Source organism: Hippopotamus amphibius, chromosome 10 (genome assembly GCF_030028045.1).
Source record: "Hippopotamus amphibius kiboko isolate mHipAmp2 chromosome 10, mHipAmp2.hap2, whole genome shotgun sequence".
Lineage (NCBI taxonomy): Eukaryota > Metazoa > Chordata > Mammalia > Artiodactyla > Hippopotamidae > Hippopotamus > Hippopotamus amphibius.
In genome coordinates this window covers 48,980,182-49,002,446 of record NC_080195.1, presented here as the reverse complement: position 1 = coordinate 49,002,446, position 22,265 = coordinate 48,980,182, and the positions used below count along the sequence as shown (strand labels likewise).

The following is a 22,265-nucleotide window of genomic DNA, read 5'->3' as shown; positions in this document are numbered from 1 at the left end:
TCACGCTGATCAGGGCCATAACCGTCTGAATGCACAGTTCTGGCGTTTTCATACTTTTGGTGCTTCTCAGTGAGTATCAACTTCAAATCCTCCCTTGGAGAGACAAGTCCAGATGCACAGCCACCGCTATGGGCTTATTCCACAGGGTCTGTCAACTTTCCAAAACTGATTTCTGCTCAGGGGAGTACAGCCGCCCCAGACTGGAAGTTGTGCCTCAGTTTCAGAGCAGAATTTGATGACCCTTCCCATTCCGCAAAAAAAGAAATACACTGTATCTGCTTTTAGTAGAAATCTCTCACATCTGTATAACCCTTTGTACTTGTACTTTCCAATCCCTCTCACAAACATTAAATATTCATCTGAGAGGTAGGCGATATACGCAGTACTCCATTTTAAAAAATAAGGAAAGAGAATATAACACTGAAGTAATCAGAGAGGGCTTTCAACATAGCCGAGCACTCCAAGTCACATTTTTATAAATATGCTTGGTGTTTCTCTATTTACCCTTGTACTGAGAAGGTAGGAGAGGCCTCTTTAAATTGACAGAGAAAAACAGCCTTGGCATTTAATAAAGTGCTCAGTGATAATATCTAAATAGTACTTATGATTTCAGAAACCAAAAGCCTAAGCAATTTAATATATAATGATTAGTTTAGTTTTTTCAATGTTCCGTAAGAATCTATCTAATCAACCTATCATTTATGATTTAAAGAAAAAGCAGAATCCACTGTACATAAGTAGGCGGGGAATTCCATACTCACCTACTGCACAGTGTAAAATCTAGAGAGAAAAAGGGGGGAAAAGAGAATTAGTAGAGATCAATAATATCATTAGCTTCATTTCATACAAACTAGCCTTTCAGTAAGAATAGAGCAGTGTCTGCCAGCAGTACTCAATTTGAAAAATGAACATTCCAGTTTTAAACTTGGCTACAGACTATTTAACAAAATTCAAAATTTGTCCATTTTTAGTTTGTGTAACTATGGAAGATGTCCTAAGGAGTAAATCTTACCCAATAGTTTAGCAGATGTCAAGGACCTTTTTTATAACTAGTAAGAGCAGTAGGTATACAACCACTCCCATGTCCCATCTGTACAGAACAGAAGTGTCACAGACGAAGGAACACGGGATCAGAAGAGCCTTTTCTTGCCCGGCAGGCCCTTCAAGGCAGACATTCATTCCACCAGCTCCACCCTTGGACCCCACCTTATCTCATTCTACGATTTCATTATACGGGTATGCCTAGTCTAATCTCTAACCCCAGATCTCTTTGAGCTCCAGGCCCACATTCCTTTGGACATCTCCATCTAGGTGTACCAACAGCAATTCAAAGATGGCATGCTTCAATAGAAAGCTCACCCCTCCTTTCCTTCATACTTACCATACCTCTTGACCACCAACCCCCAACTCTCAGATTCAACTGCTCTTTCCTTCCCCTCACCCCCAAGTCAAACAGGTTTCCAAGTCCTGTCAATGCTTCTGGCATGTCTTCCCCAGTCTTTTATTTCCAGTGCAGGGGTGAGAATGCTATCTCCTCTCCATCTCAATGGCCATCTAACCAGCCAATTAGATTCTTCCAAATCCCCTTCCAAGTCACCCTGTATCTGGCACTGCTTTAACCTGGTGGTGATAGTAAAGAAGTAATTCGAAGACATCTACAAGATTGATTTAATAACCAAAGCTTTTCTGGATGATAAGACCTAACGACTACTGCAGCGCATCTTGGAATTTACATTTCTCTAGCCATCACTGTATTGTTTGAAACTAACAATAACCCTGGCAGATGGGCAGGACTGATATCTCTACTTGCAGATGACAAAACGAAGGCTTAGAAAAGCTGCTTACTTTAACCAAGGTAGTAAGTGATGTACAGGATCAAGAACCTAGATTTTATTTCACTCTGCTTTTTCTGTCATTTCACTGTACATTAGTTATATCTGCAAGAGCCATAATTTGACAAGACTCAGCTTTATCTAAAACATGCCTGATAAGACTATGTGCTCAAGTCTATTATTATTTCACTGTTTTTTTTTGAAGGGAGGGGGAAAGGGGGTAGCTTGGATTAAAAAAAAAATCAAGCTGCACAAATTTGTTGATAACTGATAAGAGAACAAAAGAATTACTAGACTGCAAATCTTATATTTTTCAAAAGAAAACACTGCTAAGAATCTCAAATGTTTGAATATTACAAGGTAAGCCGAACCTTCTGTTGCAAAGTTGAGGAAAACTAGGATACGTGCTAATTGAAATGAAATGAAATGAAAGATGAGTGATGAGCACCCTTTGAGACAAAACAGACGATAGTGCCGAGACAGAAAACCTATTCTATTCATGTATGTGGCAAGACATCCAGGCTGCTGATTTACAATAGGACACTGCAGTAAAGGATGTATAACGCTTAAGGCCTAGCATGTCTTCTTTGTGTGAAAGGACAGATCGTAGTCCTGTAAGACCCAATCTCCCCTTTCTAATCACATATTTTATAATGCCTCCTTTATTAAATATAAAATTCACAGATGATATAACCTACCTACACAAGGATGAAAACAAACAACATCCTAACCAATATGTAAAGAAGAAATAAAAAGTTGTTTATTTTAAAAAATACTTATTTCCACATATAAATGCTTGGGGACACAATGACATAGTGAAGCAGTCAGATACAGGTATTGGGACTTCCCTGGTAGCACAGTGGATAAGACTCTGTGCTCCCAACGCAGAGAGACCAGGTTTGATCCCTGGTCAGGGAACTAGATCCCACATGCATATCACAACTAAGGAGCTGGCAAGCTGCAACTAAGGAGCTAGGGGGCTACAACTAAGCAGCCCATATGCCGCAACTAAGACCCAGCACAGCCAAGTAAATAAATATTTTTAAAAAAATATAGGTATCAATTTATGATGAATAAGTTTGTACTTAAAAATAAGAATATCAGAAAGCACTTTGGACAAGAATAGGAAAATAAAAGAGCAGAGGTACAGACCAACACTAGAATAAAAACAGTATTAATAATGGATATAGGGAAGTAATCTTAACCGAAGTTAAAACAATATGGCAAGTAAATAACAAAGTAGAGAAAAAAAAGGAAGTACAACATTAGCACAAATGAAGCCAGGTCTTATTTATTTGTAAGTATGGTGTCAAAATAATCCCCTAGATTATGTCATGGTATAAGGTAGGAAGAAAGTACCACAGAAAACTTATCCTTCTGCCTTGAAATTCCATTGAGACATACAATCTGTGGCTGGTCTGTTAAAAGAATTTGGAGACAATATTCTTCGAATGCATGCAACAAGGAAAAGAAGATGGATTAGACAAAAAATAGTAATGCAAGATGTGATAAAGTAGTTGTGTGACAGACAGGATAGTTTTAGGATAAACCTGAAAACCTGTAGTGAGTCAAAAAAAGGCAATATAAAATATTATTAAAATAGTTATATTAAAGAAACCAAATGAGATCCCTGCATTTCACGAGTCTCCATTAACTTCAAGTCTGAACAGAAATCTCAATCTGTTTCGTATTTTCAATCAGTTTCATTGCTTTTGCAGTTATAACACTATTGCACTGAAACCCTTTTCAACAAAATATGCAGGCTGGAAATGTGGTAATGCTTCCAGAACAGAATGTGCAGAGTGAACAAATTATTCGATTATTTTCAGCTGATAGCTTTATTTCACTTAAGTTCCCTATTCATACCAATTGTGCTAGGCAGAATCCTAAAGATGATTCCCTAGGATTCTTGTTCCTTGGTTATCCAATCAAACACTAAACAAGGTACCAAAGGGTAGGAATTTTGCAAATGTAATTAAAGTCCAAAGTCAACTGACTTTAAGGTACACAGATTACCTGGGTAGGCCTGATCCAACCAGGGCAGTCTTTCAAAAGCAGTTTTCTCCAGCAGGTGGCAGAAGAGGAAGTCAAGGATATCCAAGGAACAAAAGATATTCAACATGCCACTTCAGGCTTAGAAGATGGAGGAGGCCATGTTCAGGGACTAGAGAGCAGCCTCTAAGAGCTAGGAGTGACCTCCAGCTGACAGTTAGCAAGGAAATGGGACCTCAGACCTACATCCACAGGTAAGTGGATTCTGCCAACAGCTGAGTAAGCTCAGAAGCAGATTCTTCCCCAGACCCCCCAGACAGCAGCCAGCCCAACTGACACCTTGATTTCAGTCTTGTGAGACCCTGAGCAGAGAACCCAGCCAACCCCCGTTTCTGACTTCTAGAGCTGTGAGCTAATAAATTGAGTGTGGTTTTAAGCTGCTAAGTTAGTGGTATTTTGTCATGCAGCAAGAGAAAACTAAGACAACAACTTTCTTCTAACTTAATAAGCCTTTTGTTCAATTTCTTGTGGAGATTTTTTAGTATGAATATGTACTACAAAACTATCAATTTATATTTTGAGAGGGGTGAGCCCATGGTATATACAAAAGTCAGGGGGGATACAGACCTCCTGCATCCTGAGTAGGACTGACAGACATCATAGGACATCTACTTATAGTACCCCCATTCATTGTGGCAATCAAAATACCCTCACAATTTTCTAAACTGCACTCGATAGGGGTCATACAGCTCTCGTTAAGATCTACTGAGAATCACTGGACTGAAATAAGCATACCTCATTAGAAAACATTTAGAAGACTTGCCACAAACCTCCCTTGAAAATATGTCACAGTGCTAATGATGCAATGTCAGCTGCTGCGAGCATTCACTCTGCTGAACGTTCTCCAGTGGGTCTGCCACCAGTGTCCGTGTCCCCGGGTGAAGGCACCCCCCTCCCCACTCCCACCCCTCCGCCGCCTCCCCAGGAGACTCCACATGACCAGTAGGAGGCTGGGGCATAAATGGAACCGGCAGAATTTGCACACAGGCAGCCAGGCCCCAGAGCAGTTGCTCTTAACCACTATACACATTATTGATTTTGAGACCTGCGCCTTACAAACCGTAAGTATTCAGAACTTTGAACAGTACATTTGGTTCTCCCTGTGTGTGGAGTGAGAGATAAGCAGAAGCACAGACTTAGACTCCTTCAGGAGCAGTTTGTAACGGTTAGCTGGATGGTCAGGGACTTGGAAGACAGTGACAAGGAAAGTTGGAGACGTATGTGACAGACCTCTTAGAATGGGCATAGACTTTGAAACTATTTGTCTCGTGTGAATGCTCACCAAACGGCATCCACTGTAAAGCAGACTCAATAATGGTGGACAAAATGACACGCTATTAAGGTCAGTTAGTCTCTTTTCCCAGCCATCCCAGTGTTTCCTCGATAAAGCCATTAACAAATTGGCCATGTTAGCAAGAATGGAGGCTACACATGGGCTCAACAACATGAACTTCCCTCTAGCAAGGCAGACCTGGTTCACCCTACTGCTGAGAGCCTAATCCGCCGACAGCAGAGATCAACAGTAAGTGCCCTAAAAGCGTCACTTCCCAGGGGATAGCACACGACCCGATGTGTGTAGGTAGATTACACTGGACTTCCTCCATCAAGGAGGGCGCAGATATTTGTCCTCACTGGAATGAATGCATAGTCTAGATACGGATTTGCCTTCCTTGCCCACAGTACCTCTGCCAGCATCACCATCTATGAACTCACAGAGTGCCTTATCTGCCACCATGGCATTCTACACAGTATTGTGTCTGATCAAAGAGCTACTTCACAGCAAAAGAAATACATACATCAACGGGCTCAGGCCCACTGAATCATCTTGTCTTACCACATACACCATCACCCAGAAATGCCTGGCTTAGCTGAAAGGTAGAATGATTTACTGAAGACTCAGTTATGATGCCAATTGGGAGACCGCACCTTGAAAGAATAAGGTTCTCCCTTACAGGATGTAGTGTATACTTTGAATCACAGATGCTGTATTCCTCATAATCAGATTACGCAGGTCCAAGAATCAAGGGGAGTAAGTAGAAATGGCTACTCTCACAACTATACCTATTAACCCACTTAAAGAATTTCTGCTTTCCATCCTGGCAACTTTGAGCTCTACTTGTTTCGAGATCTTAGTCTCCACAAGGTTACTGGTTGTACCAGGTGACAAAAAATGGTTCTACTGAACTGGAAGATTAGAGGTTTATCTATGGATGGAGGTTTCTCTGTGGATGGAGTGAGTGGTCAATCCTGATTCCCAAGGGGATATCATGTTGCCACACACAATGGAGGCGAAGTGGACTCTGTATGGAAGCCACGGGATCTGAGGCACCTCCTAGCATTTCCAGCAGTAAAGGTTAACAGAAAACTACAGCAGCCAAAAAGAGGCAGGATGACTAAGAACTCAGATCCCTTGGGAATGCAGGTCTGGGTCATTGCACCCTTATTGCCAATGGTAAGGCAAATATGGAATGGGTAGTGCAAGCCACAGATATCAACTATAACCTCATGACCAATTACAGAAACAAAAACTGCAAAAAAAAAAAAAAAGCTGTAAACGTCTCTCTCCTCTTGAACCCTTTCCATTTCCACCCACTAGCAATAAGCTCACTTTAGTTTAAAAGTTCAACCTCAATGCTGAACGACATTTTTCACAATAGGTTACTTGGAAACATCTTTTCTGAAAAAGTTTCTAAGATTTGCACTAAAATTATTTTTATAAGCTACCAACAAATTTGTTGAGTTTCATTTTTCAAAAAAGACTTCAACTTCTAAAGAATAATCTTAGGTTCACAGCAAAATGGAGAGGAAGGTACAGAGATTTCTCATGTACTCCCTGCCCCCACTCAAGCACAGCCTCCCCCACTATCAACAACCCTTACCAGAGTGGCATGTTTGTTACAACTGATGAACCGACACTGACACATCATCACCACTCAAAGTCCACAGCTGAGGGTTCAATGTTGCTGTTATACCTTCTACGGGCTCGGACAAATGCATAATGACATGTACCCATACATTACAGTATCATACGGAGTAGTTTCACTGCCCTAAAAATCCTCTGTGCTGTCTATTCACCCTTCAGTTTCATTTTTAATCCAAGGAAAAACAACAACAACAAAGTCCAAAAAAGAGCAGCAAGTCTCAAGAGGAGCAGCAACCCAAGCAGCTTTAGTTCATGGATTTAATGTCATTCAGCTATAGTAAAGCCCCAATTTCTGTCTTTCAATTCAAAATTCCAAATTCTTGGAGAAAAATCTGAGCAGCCCAGTTTGGGCCAGGTGTGCACCCCTGGATCGGCCAGCTATGGCCGGAGAGGCAGAGTCAGGAGTGGAGATGCAGTTGGTATGGGTTTAGTGGTAGAACTGGGAAAATTTCCAGAGAGGATAAAATCCCCTGTGCTGAGCAGCTCCACAAAGCATGTCTACTATACTCACGCTATGGGGAGGTCCAGAACTAATTTGGATTATGTTTACCAGTATTTAATTAGTTTTGAAAATTATCACGATATGTATTTATGATTTCATCTTTTTTTCTTAAAACTTACCTATACAATAACTTGTAGTCCTGAAAGACAGACATCAATACGTTAGCAGTGTTATTAGCTTATGACTAAAATATTTTTTCTTCTTTGTGCTTATCTGGATTTTGCTACAGTGAATATCTAGCACTTATGATTATAGCTGACTATGATCAGAGGGAAACACCTTTCCCCTCTCCTCTGGCTTCATGAGAACACTTTTCTCCCGATATTTCTTGGTCTCTCTCCACCCATTAATCACTCTACTTGGGTAAGGAAGGATGAGTCCTCTGGGCAGTAAATCTGGGAAGAATGGGGCGTGCTCACCTCAGCTCCACCCTAGGGTTTCCTCAGAGAACCCCACGTTCTCTGGTTTCCTCTGTGATGCCCTGGCTTCTGCTGCGTGGGGCAGGCAGAGTCTAATTCTGCAGTTCAGTTAGCAAACCTGTTTGACTTGCACACTAACACACAGCCTCCCACTAGGCCTTTGTCCCTAATAAAGGATAATTTTTGGATCCTTATGCAATTTGAGTTATTGCTCAATGTTCAGAACATAAGCAAGAAAAAGAGAGTATTTACTGGGCTCCCTCAAAGGTTTCAATCCAAACAGATTTTCAAAATCCTTTCACAGAGACTTCCCTGGTGGTGCAGTGGTGAACAATCCACCTGCCAATGCAGGGGACACGGGTTCGAGGAAGATCCCACATGCCTCGGAGCAACTAAGCCCGTGTACCACAACTATTGAGCCCATGTGCTGCAACTACTGAAGCCCGCATGCCTAGGGCCCGTGCTCTGCAACAAGAGAAGCCACCAAAATGAGGAGCCCATGCATCACAATGAAGAGTAGCCCCTGCTCGCTGCAACTAGAGAAAGCCTGTGTACAGCAATGAAGACCCAATGCAGCCAATAAATAAATAAATAAGTAAATAAATTTATATATAAAAAATCCTTTTACATCCATTTTTAAAGGAGGAAATACGTGGTTTCCTTAATTACCATTACTTTTTCTCTGTCACTTAATCTTACCTTTTTTGCTATATTTGGCTCCATAATTTATTAATTCATTATCTGCTTTATTTCATATTCTGATTGTGAAATGTTGAAGCCCCGCAGCACTTAAAACTGGAAAAAAATGTTAAAGTCATCTAATCCAGAATATTTCATTACAGAGAGATTGAGACCAAGTGGCAAAACCAAGTCTTAGTACCAAATTTCTTGTCTCCGGTGTTCTTTTACACACACTGTGACACTGCTCAAGTACAATTCTATTTTTACTTCTTTAGCCACTTCTGCCAGCTTTTCTATGATAATCATCCAGCCATTAACAAATTCCACCAACATGTGTCTACCCTGTTCCTTCTGCATGACAAACTGTAAACACGGTAAGTTTCTCTTTGGCTTCTGCTCTGAAATCAACTTTATCTTAAGCATGTTGGTCCTGCTTTTCTTATATGCGTGGTCATGGGAGGATGGTTTGTCCTTAAGTCGGGCTTTTATAGGTAATTTTGCTTTTTAAACCAGTAAACACCATCCTACCTTTTTTTTTAATAAATGTATCTATCTATCTATCTATCTATCTATCTATCTATCTATCTATCTATTTATTTTTGGCTGCATTGGGTCTTTGTTGCTGCACATGGGCTTTCTCTAGTTGTGAGAGGGGGCTACTCTTTGTTGCGGTGCCTGGGCTTCTCAGTGCGGTGGCTTCTCTTGCTGCGGAGACCGGGCTCTAGGCGTGCGAGCTTCAGTCGTTATGGCTCATGGGCTCTAAAGCGCAGGCTCAGCAGTTGTGGTGCACGGGTTTAGCTGCTCCTCGGCGTGTGGGATTTTCCCAGACGAGGGATTGAACCCGTGTCCCCTGCACTGGCAGGTGGATTCTTAACCACTGCGCCACCGGGCGAGTCCCTACCTTTTCATTTTGATAAAATTAATGAGTCTGTTTGCAAAGAGATTAGAAACAATGCATTTGTGTATACTCAATCATCCTATACGTTTATTGTTATTGCTACTGTCTGTCTTTTTTTAATTTAACAGATGTAAAATTCTGTACTTCACTTTAGATCAAAAGATAACCTATCTAAGCTGCCTATCTTCTTCCTTTTTCAAAGAACTTTTAAATCTTATTTTCCTCATTCATTTTTGTTTTCTGTTATACTTTATTACATATGTATTATAGATATTTATTACATCTTTCCTGTTTAATTTAAAGATTCACAAAGTGACCTGTAAATGCATACTGAAGCATATAGAATAAAAAGCAGAAATTCCTTTGTATTCCCCCCAAATACCACATCCCTCCTCAGAGGTAAACACTAGTAACAGTTTGATATGGACCCTTCCATACCTATTCCAATATCTGCAATTTGCTTTTTTTGATTTTACTAACCTGAAAACATCACCATATTTTAATAATTATTCTCATTATTTCCATCTTATGAATTAAAAAGTTTATAAACTCTGTTGTCACCTAAAATTTACATCACAAGGTTTGTCTTCCTTTGCATTCCCTCCCTTGCACTTCATTCTAAGAAAATCTGAAATATTTTATGAAATTACACGTGGACACCCTGCAATCTGTATCATGGTCTAAAGCTACGCTGTCAATGCAGTAGTCACTAGCCACAGGAGCCTACTTAAATTTAAGTTAAAAGTAAATATATCAAAACTCAGATTCTGCTTTTTTCCGGTTATCACGGCGTGAGGCACCATGAGCAGCCAAGTGTCCCGCTGACACCCTTGACGAGGCGGTGCGGGAAGCTCTGCATGGGAACCAGCGCAAGCGCTGGACGTTTCTGGAGACGGTGGAGCTTCAGATCAGCCTGAAGAACTACGATCCTCAGAGGGACAAACGCTTCTCGGGCACCGTCAGGCGTAAGTCTACTCCCCGCCCCAAGTTCTCCGTGTGTGTTCTGGGGGACCAGCAGCACTGTGAGGAGGCCAAGGCCGTGGATATCCCCCACGTGGACATCGAAGCGCTGAAGAAACTCAACAAGAATAAGAAACTGGTCAAGAAGCTGGCCAAGACGTATGATGCCTTTTTGGCTTCAGAGTCCCTGATCAAGCAGATCCCACGAATCCTGGGCCCAGGCCTGAATAAGGCTGGCAAATTCCCTTCTTTGTTGACCCACAATGAGAACATGGTGGCCAAAGTTGATGAAGTGAAATCCACAATCAAGTTCCAGATGAGAAAGGTGTTGTGTCTGGCAGTGGCTGTTGGCCATGTGAAGATGACAGATGATGAGCTTGTGTACAACATCCACTTAGCTGTCAACTTTCTGGTGTCATTGCTCAAGAAAAGTTGGCAGAACGTCCGGGCTTTGTACATTAAGAGCACCATGGGCAAGCCCCAGCACCTGTACTAAGGCACAGCTTAATAAACCAAACTCCCACCATTAAAAAAAAAAAAAAAAAAACAAACTCAGATTCTCAGTCTCACCTGCCCCCATGGGCTCAACAGCGGCTAGTGTATCAGACAACACAGATTTGGAATATTATCACTGCAGAAAGTTCTACTGGACAGTGCTAGTCTAAAGAACTGGTTCATTTTATTTACTTATACATGAGTTAAAAACTCTGTGATAAGGTTCTTTCCAAGTTTTATTATTTTGGTAGGTGTTTTCAAAACATCTCCATCTGTACAAAATTGCATGGTCTGTTATTCAGGAACCTAATGCCTTCTCCTAGCTTCATGTGAATCTTCTTATTTTTCAAAGTCAAAGGTCCCAAGCTGTTTTACTATTACATTTTAAGATCTTCTCTTTTCTGTCAGAAATCACGTATCTTTCAAGTTTAAAAATTTAACAGGTAGGTGCCCAGGGAGGAAAGGGATTTTTTTCTTGAAAAATAGATCCTATGTACAACTCCATATACTCTCAACAACCACGCTGAGAGGAGCTTTCCATTCCAAGTAGTTTTCTAGAATTTTTCCTGGTTGTCTTTGAGCTATATGTTCCAAACTTTTCTACTTCTGGTGGCCGTACTTTTTGACAGGATGTACACTCTCAATCTGTTTTCTAGATACCTTGGTTCTACTATACTATTAGTCTGTTAAGTTTCACCACTTTCCTGTATATTTTCTTTTTCTGTGGTATTAATAATCATTCATGCGTTAGCTAGTCCCCCAACACGTAATATCTCTGATGTGCTTGGCACTACGTATTCTGTAATGTTCTTTCTGACATTCAACCGGTACACTCGGAGCAGTCCCGATGTTTCCGCCTTGTAATCCGTTTTGCTTGAGACCATAACCAGGAGCTCCTGCCTTTCTCGAATCTTCAGTATCACCTGTTTCTCTGCGCTAGGGCCTGCTTCCCGCCCTGAACTGCCACCACTGACATTTCTAGTTTTCTTGAAAAAAAAAAAAAAAATTTCAGCACTCTTCCCTACAGCCATTACCTACCTTCTCTGAATACCATAGCACTTTGCTTCTATTTGCTTAAGTTGTTAAGCAGTGAGGCCTGTGTGGGTGGACTCCTGTTTCCCACAGTCTCCTCTTCCCTTCTAATGTTGTGACACCCATTAATTATACCCAAGTTCTATTTCCCTCTGGTTTTCACACTGTTTCTGAAGCTGGTTTGTCTGGGCTTGTTGTCATTCCTGTTTGTGTCAGATAGCTCCGCTATGACTTGCTCTGCTAGCTTTTCAGAAGTCTCTTTTAGAGGTCTAGTATCTCAAAACAAGTCCTCAGAATAAAGGTAGTCTAAAATGTGCATATAGCCTGTGTTTCAGAAGTTCCTTTTTAAAATTATTGAGAAATCAGCATGTTTCCACAAGGAAGAAAAATATTACAGATGATGGTTATGTCCCTAGATGAGTTCAGAAAAGCAAAATTAACATATCATGTGCCTAAAGTATTAGTAACATCACAGAATCCAACCACCTAGCATCTCTGTGGAAAAAAAAATCATCCAATAGTTGAGGCACAAAGACAAAAACTGGCAGGGAGACAAGATGGGAGCCCTCTTCCTAAGGACACTACAAATCTTAAGATTTTGCTATATTTTAGAGAAATATCTAAAATCAGTTTCCTAAGGGACTTCCCTGGTGGCGCAGTGGTTAAGAATCCACTTGCCAATGCAGGGGACACAGGTTCGAGCCCTGGTCAGGGAAGATCTCACATGCCAAGGAGTAACTAAGCCCGTGTGCCACAACGACTGAGACCACGCACCGCAACTACTGAAGCCCACGCGCCTAGAACCCGTGCTCCACAACAAGAGAAGCCACCACAATAAGAAGCCTGCGCACTGCAGTGAAGAGCAGCCCCCACTCTCCACAACTATAGAAAGCCCGCGCACAGCAACGAAGACCCAACACAGCCAATAAATTAAAAAAAAAATTTTTTTAATAAAAATAAAAAAATAAACAAACAAAACAAAAAAAAGAATCTGACTGCTGATGCAAGGGACACATGGGTTCGATCCCTGGGCCAGGAAGATCTCACATGCTACAGAGAAACTAAGCCCATGTGCCACGACTACTAAGCCTGTGCCCTAGAGCCTGTGAGCCAAAACTATTGCACCTATGTGCCACAACTACTGGAGCCCTTGTGCCTAGAGCCCGTGATCCACAACAAGAGAAGCCACCACAATGAGAAGCCCCCGCACCACAACAAAGAGTACCCCCTGCTTGCTGCAACCAGAGAAAAGCCTGCTGCAGCAATGAAGACCCAAGGCAACAAATAAGTAAATTAAAAACAAAACAAAACAAAACAAATCAGTTTCCTAAATATTTCATTAAAGGATCTGAGGAGCGTTGTGAGGTGAGGCACCAAGAACTGGACCAGAATACAGAGATGGGGCTTAGAAAACAACAAAAGCTGTCTTCTCTCCTTCACTGCTTCTCTAGAACCAGTTCTGCCATTTCAGACCCAGTCCTAAACCAACTCTAGGAAACTCTTCCTTTCTTTTCTGGTAGATAAGAGGGTTCCAAGCATTAGAAGGAGCTGGAAGAGAATAAGAAGGAGAGGGAGTGCCTGTGGTCCATTAGAGATTCCAGGATGGACACTGGCAGGTAAACAATGCTGAATGTATGCTCTGATGTGCACGTGCTGAAGACCGTCTGCACGAGTCTCGGCAACTCCTGTCTCTGCAGAAGGCTGTCCTTTACCTACTGGAATCCTCACTGTCAATCACAGAGGCACATCCAATTACAAGTATTTGAAAGTGTCTTTTTAACTAAACATATTTAGAAATCCAAATTCTCTTAGAAATAATTTTTTTTTTAATTTATTTATTGGCTGCGTCAAGTCTTCATTGCTGCACACAGGGTTTCTCTAGCTGCGGCAAGCGGGAGCCACTCTTCACCGTGGTGCACAGGCTCCTCACTGCAATGGCCTCTTCCGCTGCAGAGCACGGGCCCTAGGCACGTGGGCCTCAGTAGCTGTGGCACATGGGCTCAACAGTTGTGGTTCATGGGCTCTAGAGCTCAGGCTCAGTTGTTGTGGTGCATGGGCCTAGTTACTCTATGGTATGTGGATCTTCCTGCAGCAGGGATCGAACCCGTGTCCCCTCCATTGGCAGGCAGATTCTTAACCACTGCGCCACCTAGGAAGCCCTAGAAATAATTTTAAAGCACAATAATGTTGGATCAATCTACTAACTTCTAATCTTTAACTCAATTCTTAACAGAGCTGGAGAGATAGTCTGTCCTTATCCATGAATATCATGCCCCCCCCCAAAAAAGAATAAAGTAAAAAGAAAATTTATCGACAATTCATTACAGATGAATGGCATTAAAAAAAAAATTGGGATATAATTCACGTATCACAAAATTCACTTATTTAAAGTACACAGTTCAGTGATTTTTAGTTCTGTTCCCAGGGTTGTGCAACCACAGTGGTATCTAATTCAAGAATATTTTCATCACCTTAAAAGTAATCGTGGGGCTTCCTAGGTGGCGCAGTGGTTAAGAATCCGCCTGCAAATGCAGGGGACACAGGTTCGATCCCTGCTCCAGGAAGATCCCACATGCTGTGGAGCAAATAAGCCTGTGTCCCACAACTATTGAGCCTGTGCTTTAGAGCCCGTGAGCCACAACTATTGAGCCTATGTGCTGCAACTACTGAAGCCCACGTGCCTAGAGCCTGTGCTCCACAACAAGAGAAGCCACGGCAATGAGAAGCCTGCGCACCACAACGAAGAGTAGCCCCCACTCACCGCAACTAAAGAAAGCCCGTGCACAGCCAAAAAAGACCCAACACAGCCAATAAAAATAAATAAATAAATAAATTTATAAAAAAAAAAAAAGTAATCCTGTACTCATTAGCAGTCACCCCCCATTCTCTCCTCCCCACAGCCTCTGGCAACCATTAATCTACTTTCTGTCTCTATGAATTTGCCTATTCTGGACATTTCATATAAATGGAATCAAACAACACATGGCTTTTTGTTTCTGGCTTCTTTCACAAAGCATGTTTTCAAGATTCATCCATGTTTTAACAAGTACTAGTAATTCATTCATTTTAGGGTATGGAGATATCATATTTTATTTATCTATGGATGGCACTTTAAAAATATATTTTTGCTACCTATGTTAATTAGCTCTCAGGATTACTCAAGATTCAACTCAAGATGTACTGTATTTATTCACACACTAATCTCTTGGCCCACAAAGTTATCAGTATTTTAGTTTCTATCAATTTATAAATCATCTCATACCTTATCGTCTTCATTGTACTGTGTCTCATTTTCGTAAATACTTCCTGGGCTTGGTGCCTAGCACCACTTTTCTAGAAGTTTTCCCTTCCCTCCAATTTCTATATGGTTAATGTGACCCTGCTCTTGTCTACAGGTGAGAAGTCCAGGAATAAGCACCTGATTCAAGCTGGACATACCAGGCCCTTCACCAGGAATATGGAAATGGAACTAAGATTGTTTTCCATTAGCTGCTCTCTTGATTGCAGAAACTACAATCTCAAGAGTTTCCTATTATCACTGTCTGTCATACAGACTACGAAACCAAAACAAACAAAGTAAACCCCAGTCTGCAAGAAGAGAAGAATCAGAGAAAAAGAGAGACAATAGTAGAGATACGAGACAGAGCAAGAACCCTGGGTTCCCTATGGTGCTCCAGTCCCAGATTCCAGGCCATTCTTAAGGCCCAGCTGCATCCCCACCCCTGGATTCCATGGGACATACTATACACTTATACTAAATTCCCCTTACAGTTTAAGTCAGTCAAGGAGGTTTCTATAATCTCCAGCCAAGAGTCCTAACGTAATCATCTACCCAATAAGATTAATGTCTTTATCAGCAAGGGCTCAACCTCCACAGCACCCATTACAGTGAGTCAAACACATACTTATTTAACTATCACCTGTGGAATATTTTGAGAAACTATCTATAAAAATTACTCAAGACATTCTTGGATAAATATGTGAAAAAAATTAGGATTTCTGTCTACTTTATTAAAAAGCTATATTATTGGGACTTCCCTGATGGTCCAAGGGCTAAGACTCCACGCTCCCAATGCAGGGGGCCGAGTTCGATCCCTGGTCAGTGGACTAGATTCCACATGCTACAACTAAGAGTTTGAATGCTGCAACTAAAGATGCCACACACTGCAACAAAAATCCTGCCTGCCTGCCACAACTAAGACCTGGCAGAGCCAAATAAATAAATAAATATTTTTAAAAAAAAGCTATATTATTGTATCACAAACAATACATCTTTGCACCCGTTTTGCAAAAAAATCATTTAATTTCCTCAGAAAATCTTTCTGTATTACACTACTACATGACCATTTACACTTGATTAGTAAATGTTTTATATTTTTAAAAAGCAAAGTGTTATATTTTCCTAAGAAGATTTAAAGTTTCTTGAGAACAAGTAATCTCTATTTCCTCTTAAAGCAAACTCCCACAGAACCTACTAAAGAATAATCAATTATTATTCAGAATATTCATACAGAGATATAAGTGAGTAGCTGACCTCCCTGGACCCATTTTTTCCCTCCTATAAACAGGGTTTATTGTCAAGCACTAATAATTTCCATAAGGACAACTTATCTGTAATTAAACAATACTAAGCACATGTAATTATTACACTACGTAGGCTGAGCAGGCAATAAAACAATTCCTTAACGAACAGCTCAGGAGATACAGTTCTGGCAAGCCTGCTCTCATCCCAGGTCGAGGGGTCTACTGCCATCACTGCCATCTGCAAAGCTAATTCCCTGAACATTCTGGGGAGTCTTCATTCATTTTACAGAGTTCTTTTTTTTTTTTTTTTTTTTTTTAACAGCAGAGGAAGTTTAATAGTGTAAGTCAATTCTATCAATATTTTTATTAACATTATTAACTTACCACTGAAGCATATACATTAGCACCCTGTTGAAAGCAGTACTCAATTTTGGCAAAATTTAGGAGATTCTTTGAGGAATCAGCCATCTGCATTTTCAACAGCTCTAAGGAGCGAATTATTACTATGCAGTCTGTTAACATTCTGCTACATTAGAATCTTCAACACTGGAGTTGCCACTGCCTTTCTAGATGTCAGCTGTACTTAAGAGTCTACCAGAAAGAGGTAAGGATATGAGGAATACTTTAGTCCAAAAGCCTTTAAACCATCAGACCATATATATACTGTCTACTTTTAAAGTAAATTACATTTTGCAGAGTTCTTTTCCCAAAATCAAAGCCAGGATTTGTCACCTAATTGGTTCTTAGTGGGGATAACAGAGATAAAACCAAAAGTCCAAAATATTTTCTTAAATCCCTCTTAAAAATCTTAAACTTGGAGGGATAAATGAGCTAATCCCTCCAAGTCTAAGATTTGGTGTCTGAGTGGATTTTGTATCACACTATTTAATGTCACAAACTTCCCTAAGATATCCCTAAATTTAAAAAATTATACCTCTAATATTATCAAGCTTTACAGACAAAGAATCTCCTTTAAATTAGTAAATTATTGAAGTATTCCAATTGGGTACAACTTCTTACTGCATTAAGCACTGAGGGAGTTTCTGATGGTCTTGACTCCAAACTTGCTTCTCTGTAGCTTGAGAGAACTGTGTTGGCCAAAGCTCCGAGAGACAAGTGCTACTTATTCACTCCTGCCCCTTTCCAACAAAAACCTAAGCCTTTGAGTTTAAAATATGGCCCACACAGGGATTTGCTAGTTTCCTCAAACTCAAACTGTTAGGGCAGGAAGGAACTTTACAAATCTACTTCAAACTAATTATCTTACACGTGAGAAAATGAGGTGGACAAGAGAGAAATGGCTCGCCCAAACTCACGAAGTAAGTTGGTAAAACCAGCATGCTTAGAATAAGGGCACTCGGCCTCCAGCTGTAGGCTCATTTCATCATACCATCTGCTGTGCACGGTATTAAAATCTCTCTGCTTTCTGAGAGAAAAAGGCCAAAAACAACAACTTTTTGCTTTCAGAAATGAGGGTGAGAGGTTGAGGTAACATCTCATTCGATGGGAGTTAAATGGTCTTTTCTTAAACAGCCTTCCAAATATCATGATGGGCTTGGCCTAAAGGCTAGGTGAAATGAAACTGAATACCAGACCTTCTCTGCAGCCTGAAAAATCTTCACCCATAATGAACTATGGCAGCTACTGTGTGCCCAAAGCTATCTCATTCCCCCTTTTCCATTAACAAAGTCTACAGTCCCTTAGCCAGAAGAATGGGCACGTGTGCTAGATCCGACTAATGAAGTATTTCACAGCACTGGCAAAAGTCACTGGTCTAAGCAAGGCCAACTCGAATCCTTTCCTGATGCTGAGAAAAATAAGCTCCCTCCCACCAGGTGAAGGGAATCTACAGCAGAAGAGCCTAAGACTAATATTCGAAGAGCAACAGCAAGAAGCAGAGATGAGAGGTGGAAAGAGAGTTCGGCAACATCAAATCCTAGGTTCTCATTCCTGAGCTGGTTCCTTTGATTTTGTAAGTTAACCCTATATCTTTATCAGCTACAGAAGCCAATAAATTTCCTTTTGCTTAAAATAATTTGAATTGGGTTTCTGTTGCAACTCAAAAATCTTAACATATACTTAACCCAGAATACAGGACTGGATATATATATTACCCTTAATACAGAGAAATTAATAAACTATTGTTTAAAAAAAATTTTGGAGGCTTTTAGACAGACTCTACTATTTCTTATATCTATCACTCCTAACATCCTGCACTCATCAGCTTCCATCATACACCCAGCCCCTGGGAATATGTGAGTTTGCTAACACTTACCTAGGATGTCCCTAGAATTTTTTTTAATCCTAATATAAGCTAGTTTCATTTGATTACCAATAAAAGTTGAATGTAAAATATATTCCAGGTAATACAAGCTCAATGAGATTACTTTATGTAGAATGTCAAAGAGATAAACCAGGTATCGACATTACACATAGCACTTTATGAGGCAAGTTTTCAACATTTAAAGCAAATTCAACAAACATGGCTACTTCAAAATCATTTAGTAGCTTGTTTCAGTTTTACAACAACAGAAATCAACAACAACAAATCTCAGGACCCACCTCCAATAAGGCTCCAGTTTGGAAGAATTTCAAAGGCTTTTCAATGGAATAATAAAGGCTATGATAGCTACCCTTAGCCAGGTATGCTCTGACCAGACCAACTGCTATAACAAGCCACCTAAGAAAAAGAGCAATCAGGAAAAAAAAAAAAAGAGTAAGATTATAATAGAAACATGTGGCAATCATAGATATTACCAAAGGTGACCTCAAGAATCTGTGTCCTGGGGGAATGAATTGGGAGATTGGGATTGCCATATATACATTACTAATAAGAAAGAAAATACCAAATTGTACACTCTAAATATATGCAGTTTGTCTGTTAACTGTATCTCAATAACAGTTCTTAAAAAAAAAAAATGTGTCCTGGATTTATCGATCATCACTCTCAAATGCCAAGCTGTATGTAATGCACAGAAATGTCACACCACCAGCAGCACCCTCCAAGACTGGTTTTTGCAAAAGCACAGTGGCACCTCACCCATCTGGAGCTCAGCTTTTTGGCAAACTTGTCTGTTGAGAACAAGGCCAAAAGGAAGGGAATAAGCTACATTGGTCCTTAAGCGGCTAAATTAGGTGCCAAAAAGCCCATGACAAGAGGAAAAAAACTATTAAAGGAAAATTTTAAATGGCCTGTTCAGTTAAAGCGTCTATAATAAAAACTGGGTGGAGAGATGTTTTAAACTATATACAAGTATCTCACTGGAACATATCCATATCTTAAAATCTATTCTCTTAAAAGACTGCAAATGACATATGAATAAATGGTTTGTTTTTTAAAAAGAATAAAAGGTTTTTAAGCTGAGATTCCCAAAATCAATTCAGTAAAGAAAGCCAGATCAATCTAAAACAAGGAAGCACTTAGGTACACGGCTCTGAGCACTATATTTCTGTTCTACTACCCTCCAAAATAAATTTCTCAGGCCTTGTAGTTTTTTATTTGCTCAGTTCCATAATGACATGAGGCATATCTTTATTAAGGTGTGTCTCCTTGAAGGTGCTAACAGACTTATTTACCTGTACAATCTCAACTGAACAATGGGGTATGTGGTCTATGTTATTTCCAGAAACTATCATACAAAGACATCAAACAAGAGTTTGTAAAAAAAGAAATGAATTCCTTAATGGTGTAACTGGTTCAGCAGTAGTGGCCTAGAAAAAAAGCTCACTTTACTCTCATATCCCCAACTTTTCTTCCTGGTTTAAAATGTTACTCCTTACCCTCCACCCCATTCCCTATGTTCATGGTTCAGGAATAAAAACCTGCTTTCATCATCCCCAATGTATCTTAAAATCCCTCTTCAGCACAATGCTCTCATCAATGCCCTTGCTAAAATGACAAGAATTTTTATATACAAATATCAATACACACACATACGCACTCCCTAATATTCTTTTAAAATCATCCTATGACCATTTATGTGATAAAGAACACTTGCATCTTTAACATTCCTTCACTGGTCTTTGACTCAGAGACATGGGTTCTAGACCCAGAGCTACTACTAACAAGTTCTGCGACCTCAAACAAGTCAAGAAAGTCATAACTTCTCTGAGCCTATGTGTCAGTACTGGCTATTTCTAACACTAGCCATAAAGCCTATACTCCTCTCAAGATGTGTTGTGTGTGCCTGTGCGAAAAAAGCAAGATGCTGCAGTGCTAATACACCAGCATTTGTATTTCTAAAATACGTATACACATATTTGCTTGTATCAGTATCTGAAAGATACACAACATTATCTGCTCTCCCGGGAGGAAATCTGGGTGGGACGGAAGGTAGGAGGGAAGATTTTCACTGTACGCCCTTGCATACATTTTCAATTTTGCACCTGGCCAATGTATTATCTATTTTAAAAAATAAATAAAACTGGATGTTCATTATACAGTTCCTTCAACTTTTCTGTATGTTTGAAAATTTTCATAATAAAATGTTGAGAAAAATTTTCTTCACAAATGAATACAATTTAAAAATACACAAGTCTGATCCTGTGATCTCATCATTAAAAATCATGGGATCAAAGAATTAGAGGAATCTTGGAGATCACCTAGCTCAACTCTTTAGTTTTCGCACATGAAAAAAGCCGGGGTCTAGAGAAATAAAATGACTGATCCAAAGTCGCACAGTTACTCAGTGTCATAACTAGAACTAAAAACTCGCAGTGACAAGGGATGGACTGAAATAAAGGAGAAACAAGAGGCGGTAAAATTTGTTTCCAGGGTCTATTCCCCTCCTCCCCAGTAACTCTGCCTTCCATCTCTAGAGTCTTCCCCATCCATCCTAAAAAGCCTAAACTCGCCTAAAGCACAGCACTGCTCGTGTCACTGGGCAAAAACTTTGGACGCTCTTCCACTACCTTTCACATTAAAGCTCATCCTGGGTTTTGAAAACCGCCGCCGAAATAAATGGTCCCTCTGCAGCCACAGCTCCCTCCACTCCCCTTGGGGGCACAGCTCGCCATTCGTGACTGGTCGCCCGGGCTCTCCGCGCTGCGGGATCGCCCGGCACACCGCCCCCCAGACCTGGACGCGCGGCCAGCCCGCCCGGTCTCCCACGGCCCTCCGGACCAGCGCCTGGGCAGCCTTCCCGAGCCCCCTCGGAGCCCTGGCGCTCCAGCTCGGGGCACACCCGGTGCCCGGGAACTTGCTCGGCCCCCGGCCCCGGTGAAAGTCCCAGGCAGGCGCCCGTGCGGATCCAGCCTCGGCTGCCCTCAGCGCCCCGGCGCCGGGACTCGGGCTCCCGTCGCTGGGGCTGCGCTGCGCGCGGCGGGCCGAGCCGCGCCGCTCCTCCGGCCGCAGAGCCCCATCCCCGGCCAGGCTCTCTCCCCGCCTTCCCGAGCCCCAGCCTCACCCCGCGGTCATCACCACATTGTAGATGACCAGGTACGCCGTGGCCAGAGGCCCCGGGCCCTTTTTCTTCCGCGAGCCGCTGGCTTCGCCGGCCCCGGCCCGGCCCCCGCCGCCCCCATTCCCCTTCGTCGCTGCAGTCGCCGCGCCTGCCGCCATGTCAAGCGCGTGGAGACCGTTTTCCTCGTGCGAACACCTCCGCCCAGACTGGGCCCTGCGAGGTGGGGCGGAGGGAAGGACGGAGAGGCGGGGCCGAGGCCGCGGGGCGGAGCCAGAGACAGCGCCCACGGCGGCCGCCATTTTGGAGGAGGGCAAGACGCCTTGGGCCCTTCCCGCCCCTCTGCTCGCCACAGTCGCCACCGCCATCTTGGAACAGGGTAATCACCGCCCCTTTTGCGCTCTGGGTCATAACCTCCGGCGCCATCTTGGATGAGGGCAATGCTGCCTTTGGCCTTACTCGTCAGGCCCGGCCTTTCTGCTCTTTGGATGCCTCATCGGCCCTGGTTATTCTCCCTCTATAATTTCCGGCTCTATATTGGAATAAGA

The 22,265-nt window shown here is 41.7% G+C and overlaps 2 protein-coding genes across 4 annotated transcripts in view; one reads left to right on the top strand and one right to left on the bottom strand.

The window, feature by feature from the left end:
- Positions 1–21,956, bottom strand: part of HACD2 (3-hydroxyacyl-CoA dehydratase 2) — a 92,483-nt gene extending 70,527 nt beyond the window's left edge. For 2 of the 3 annotated variants that reach the window (XM_057696890.1, XM_057696893.1), the window contains exons 1-3: positions 21,724–21,956; positions 18,881–18,998; positions 762–780 (exon numbers count right to left, since the gene is read on the bottom strand). In XM_057696890.1, the coding sequence (XP_057552873.1) occupies positions 762–780; positions 18,881–18,998; positions 21,724–21,878 (292 nt within the window). In that variant the 5' untranslated portion in view covers positions 21,879–21,956. The remainder of the gene's footprint in view (positions 1–761; positions 781–18,880; positions 18,999–21,723) is intronic. The other variant, XM_057696891.1, reaches the window with a different exon arrangement.
- LOC130830449 (60S ribosomal protein L10a-like) lies at positions 8,741–10,811 on the top strand. Its single transcript, XM_057697676.1, has 2 exons — positions 8,741–8,783; positions 10,117–10,811. Exons 1-2 carry the CDS (start codon positions 8,741–8,743, stop codon positions 10,761–10,763), a joined length of 690 nt encoding a protein of 229 aa, XP_057553659.1. The 3' UTR covers positions 10,764–10,811.
- Positions 21,957–22,265: the final 309 nt, after the last annotated feature.

Bases quoted from the DNA above. Each gene is read 5' to 3' on its own strand.
- LOC130830449 (XM_057697676.1), top strand. From the start codon at position 8,741: ATGTGTCTACCCTGTTCCTTCTGCATGACAAACTGTAAACACG. The intron at 8,784-10,116 runs GTAAGTTTCTCT...CACCATGAGCAG, and splicing joins CATGACAAACTGTAAACACG to CCAAGTGTCCCGCTGACACC.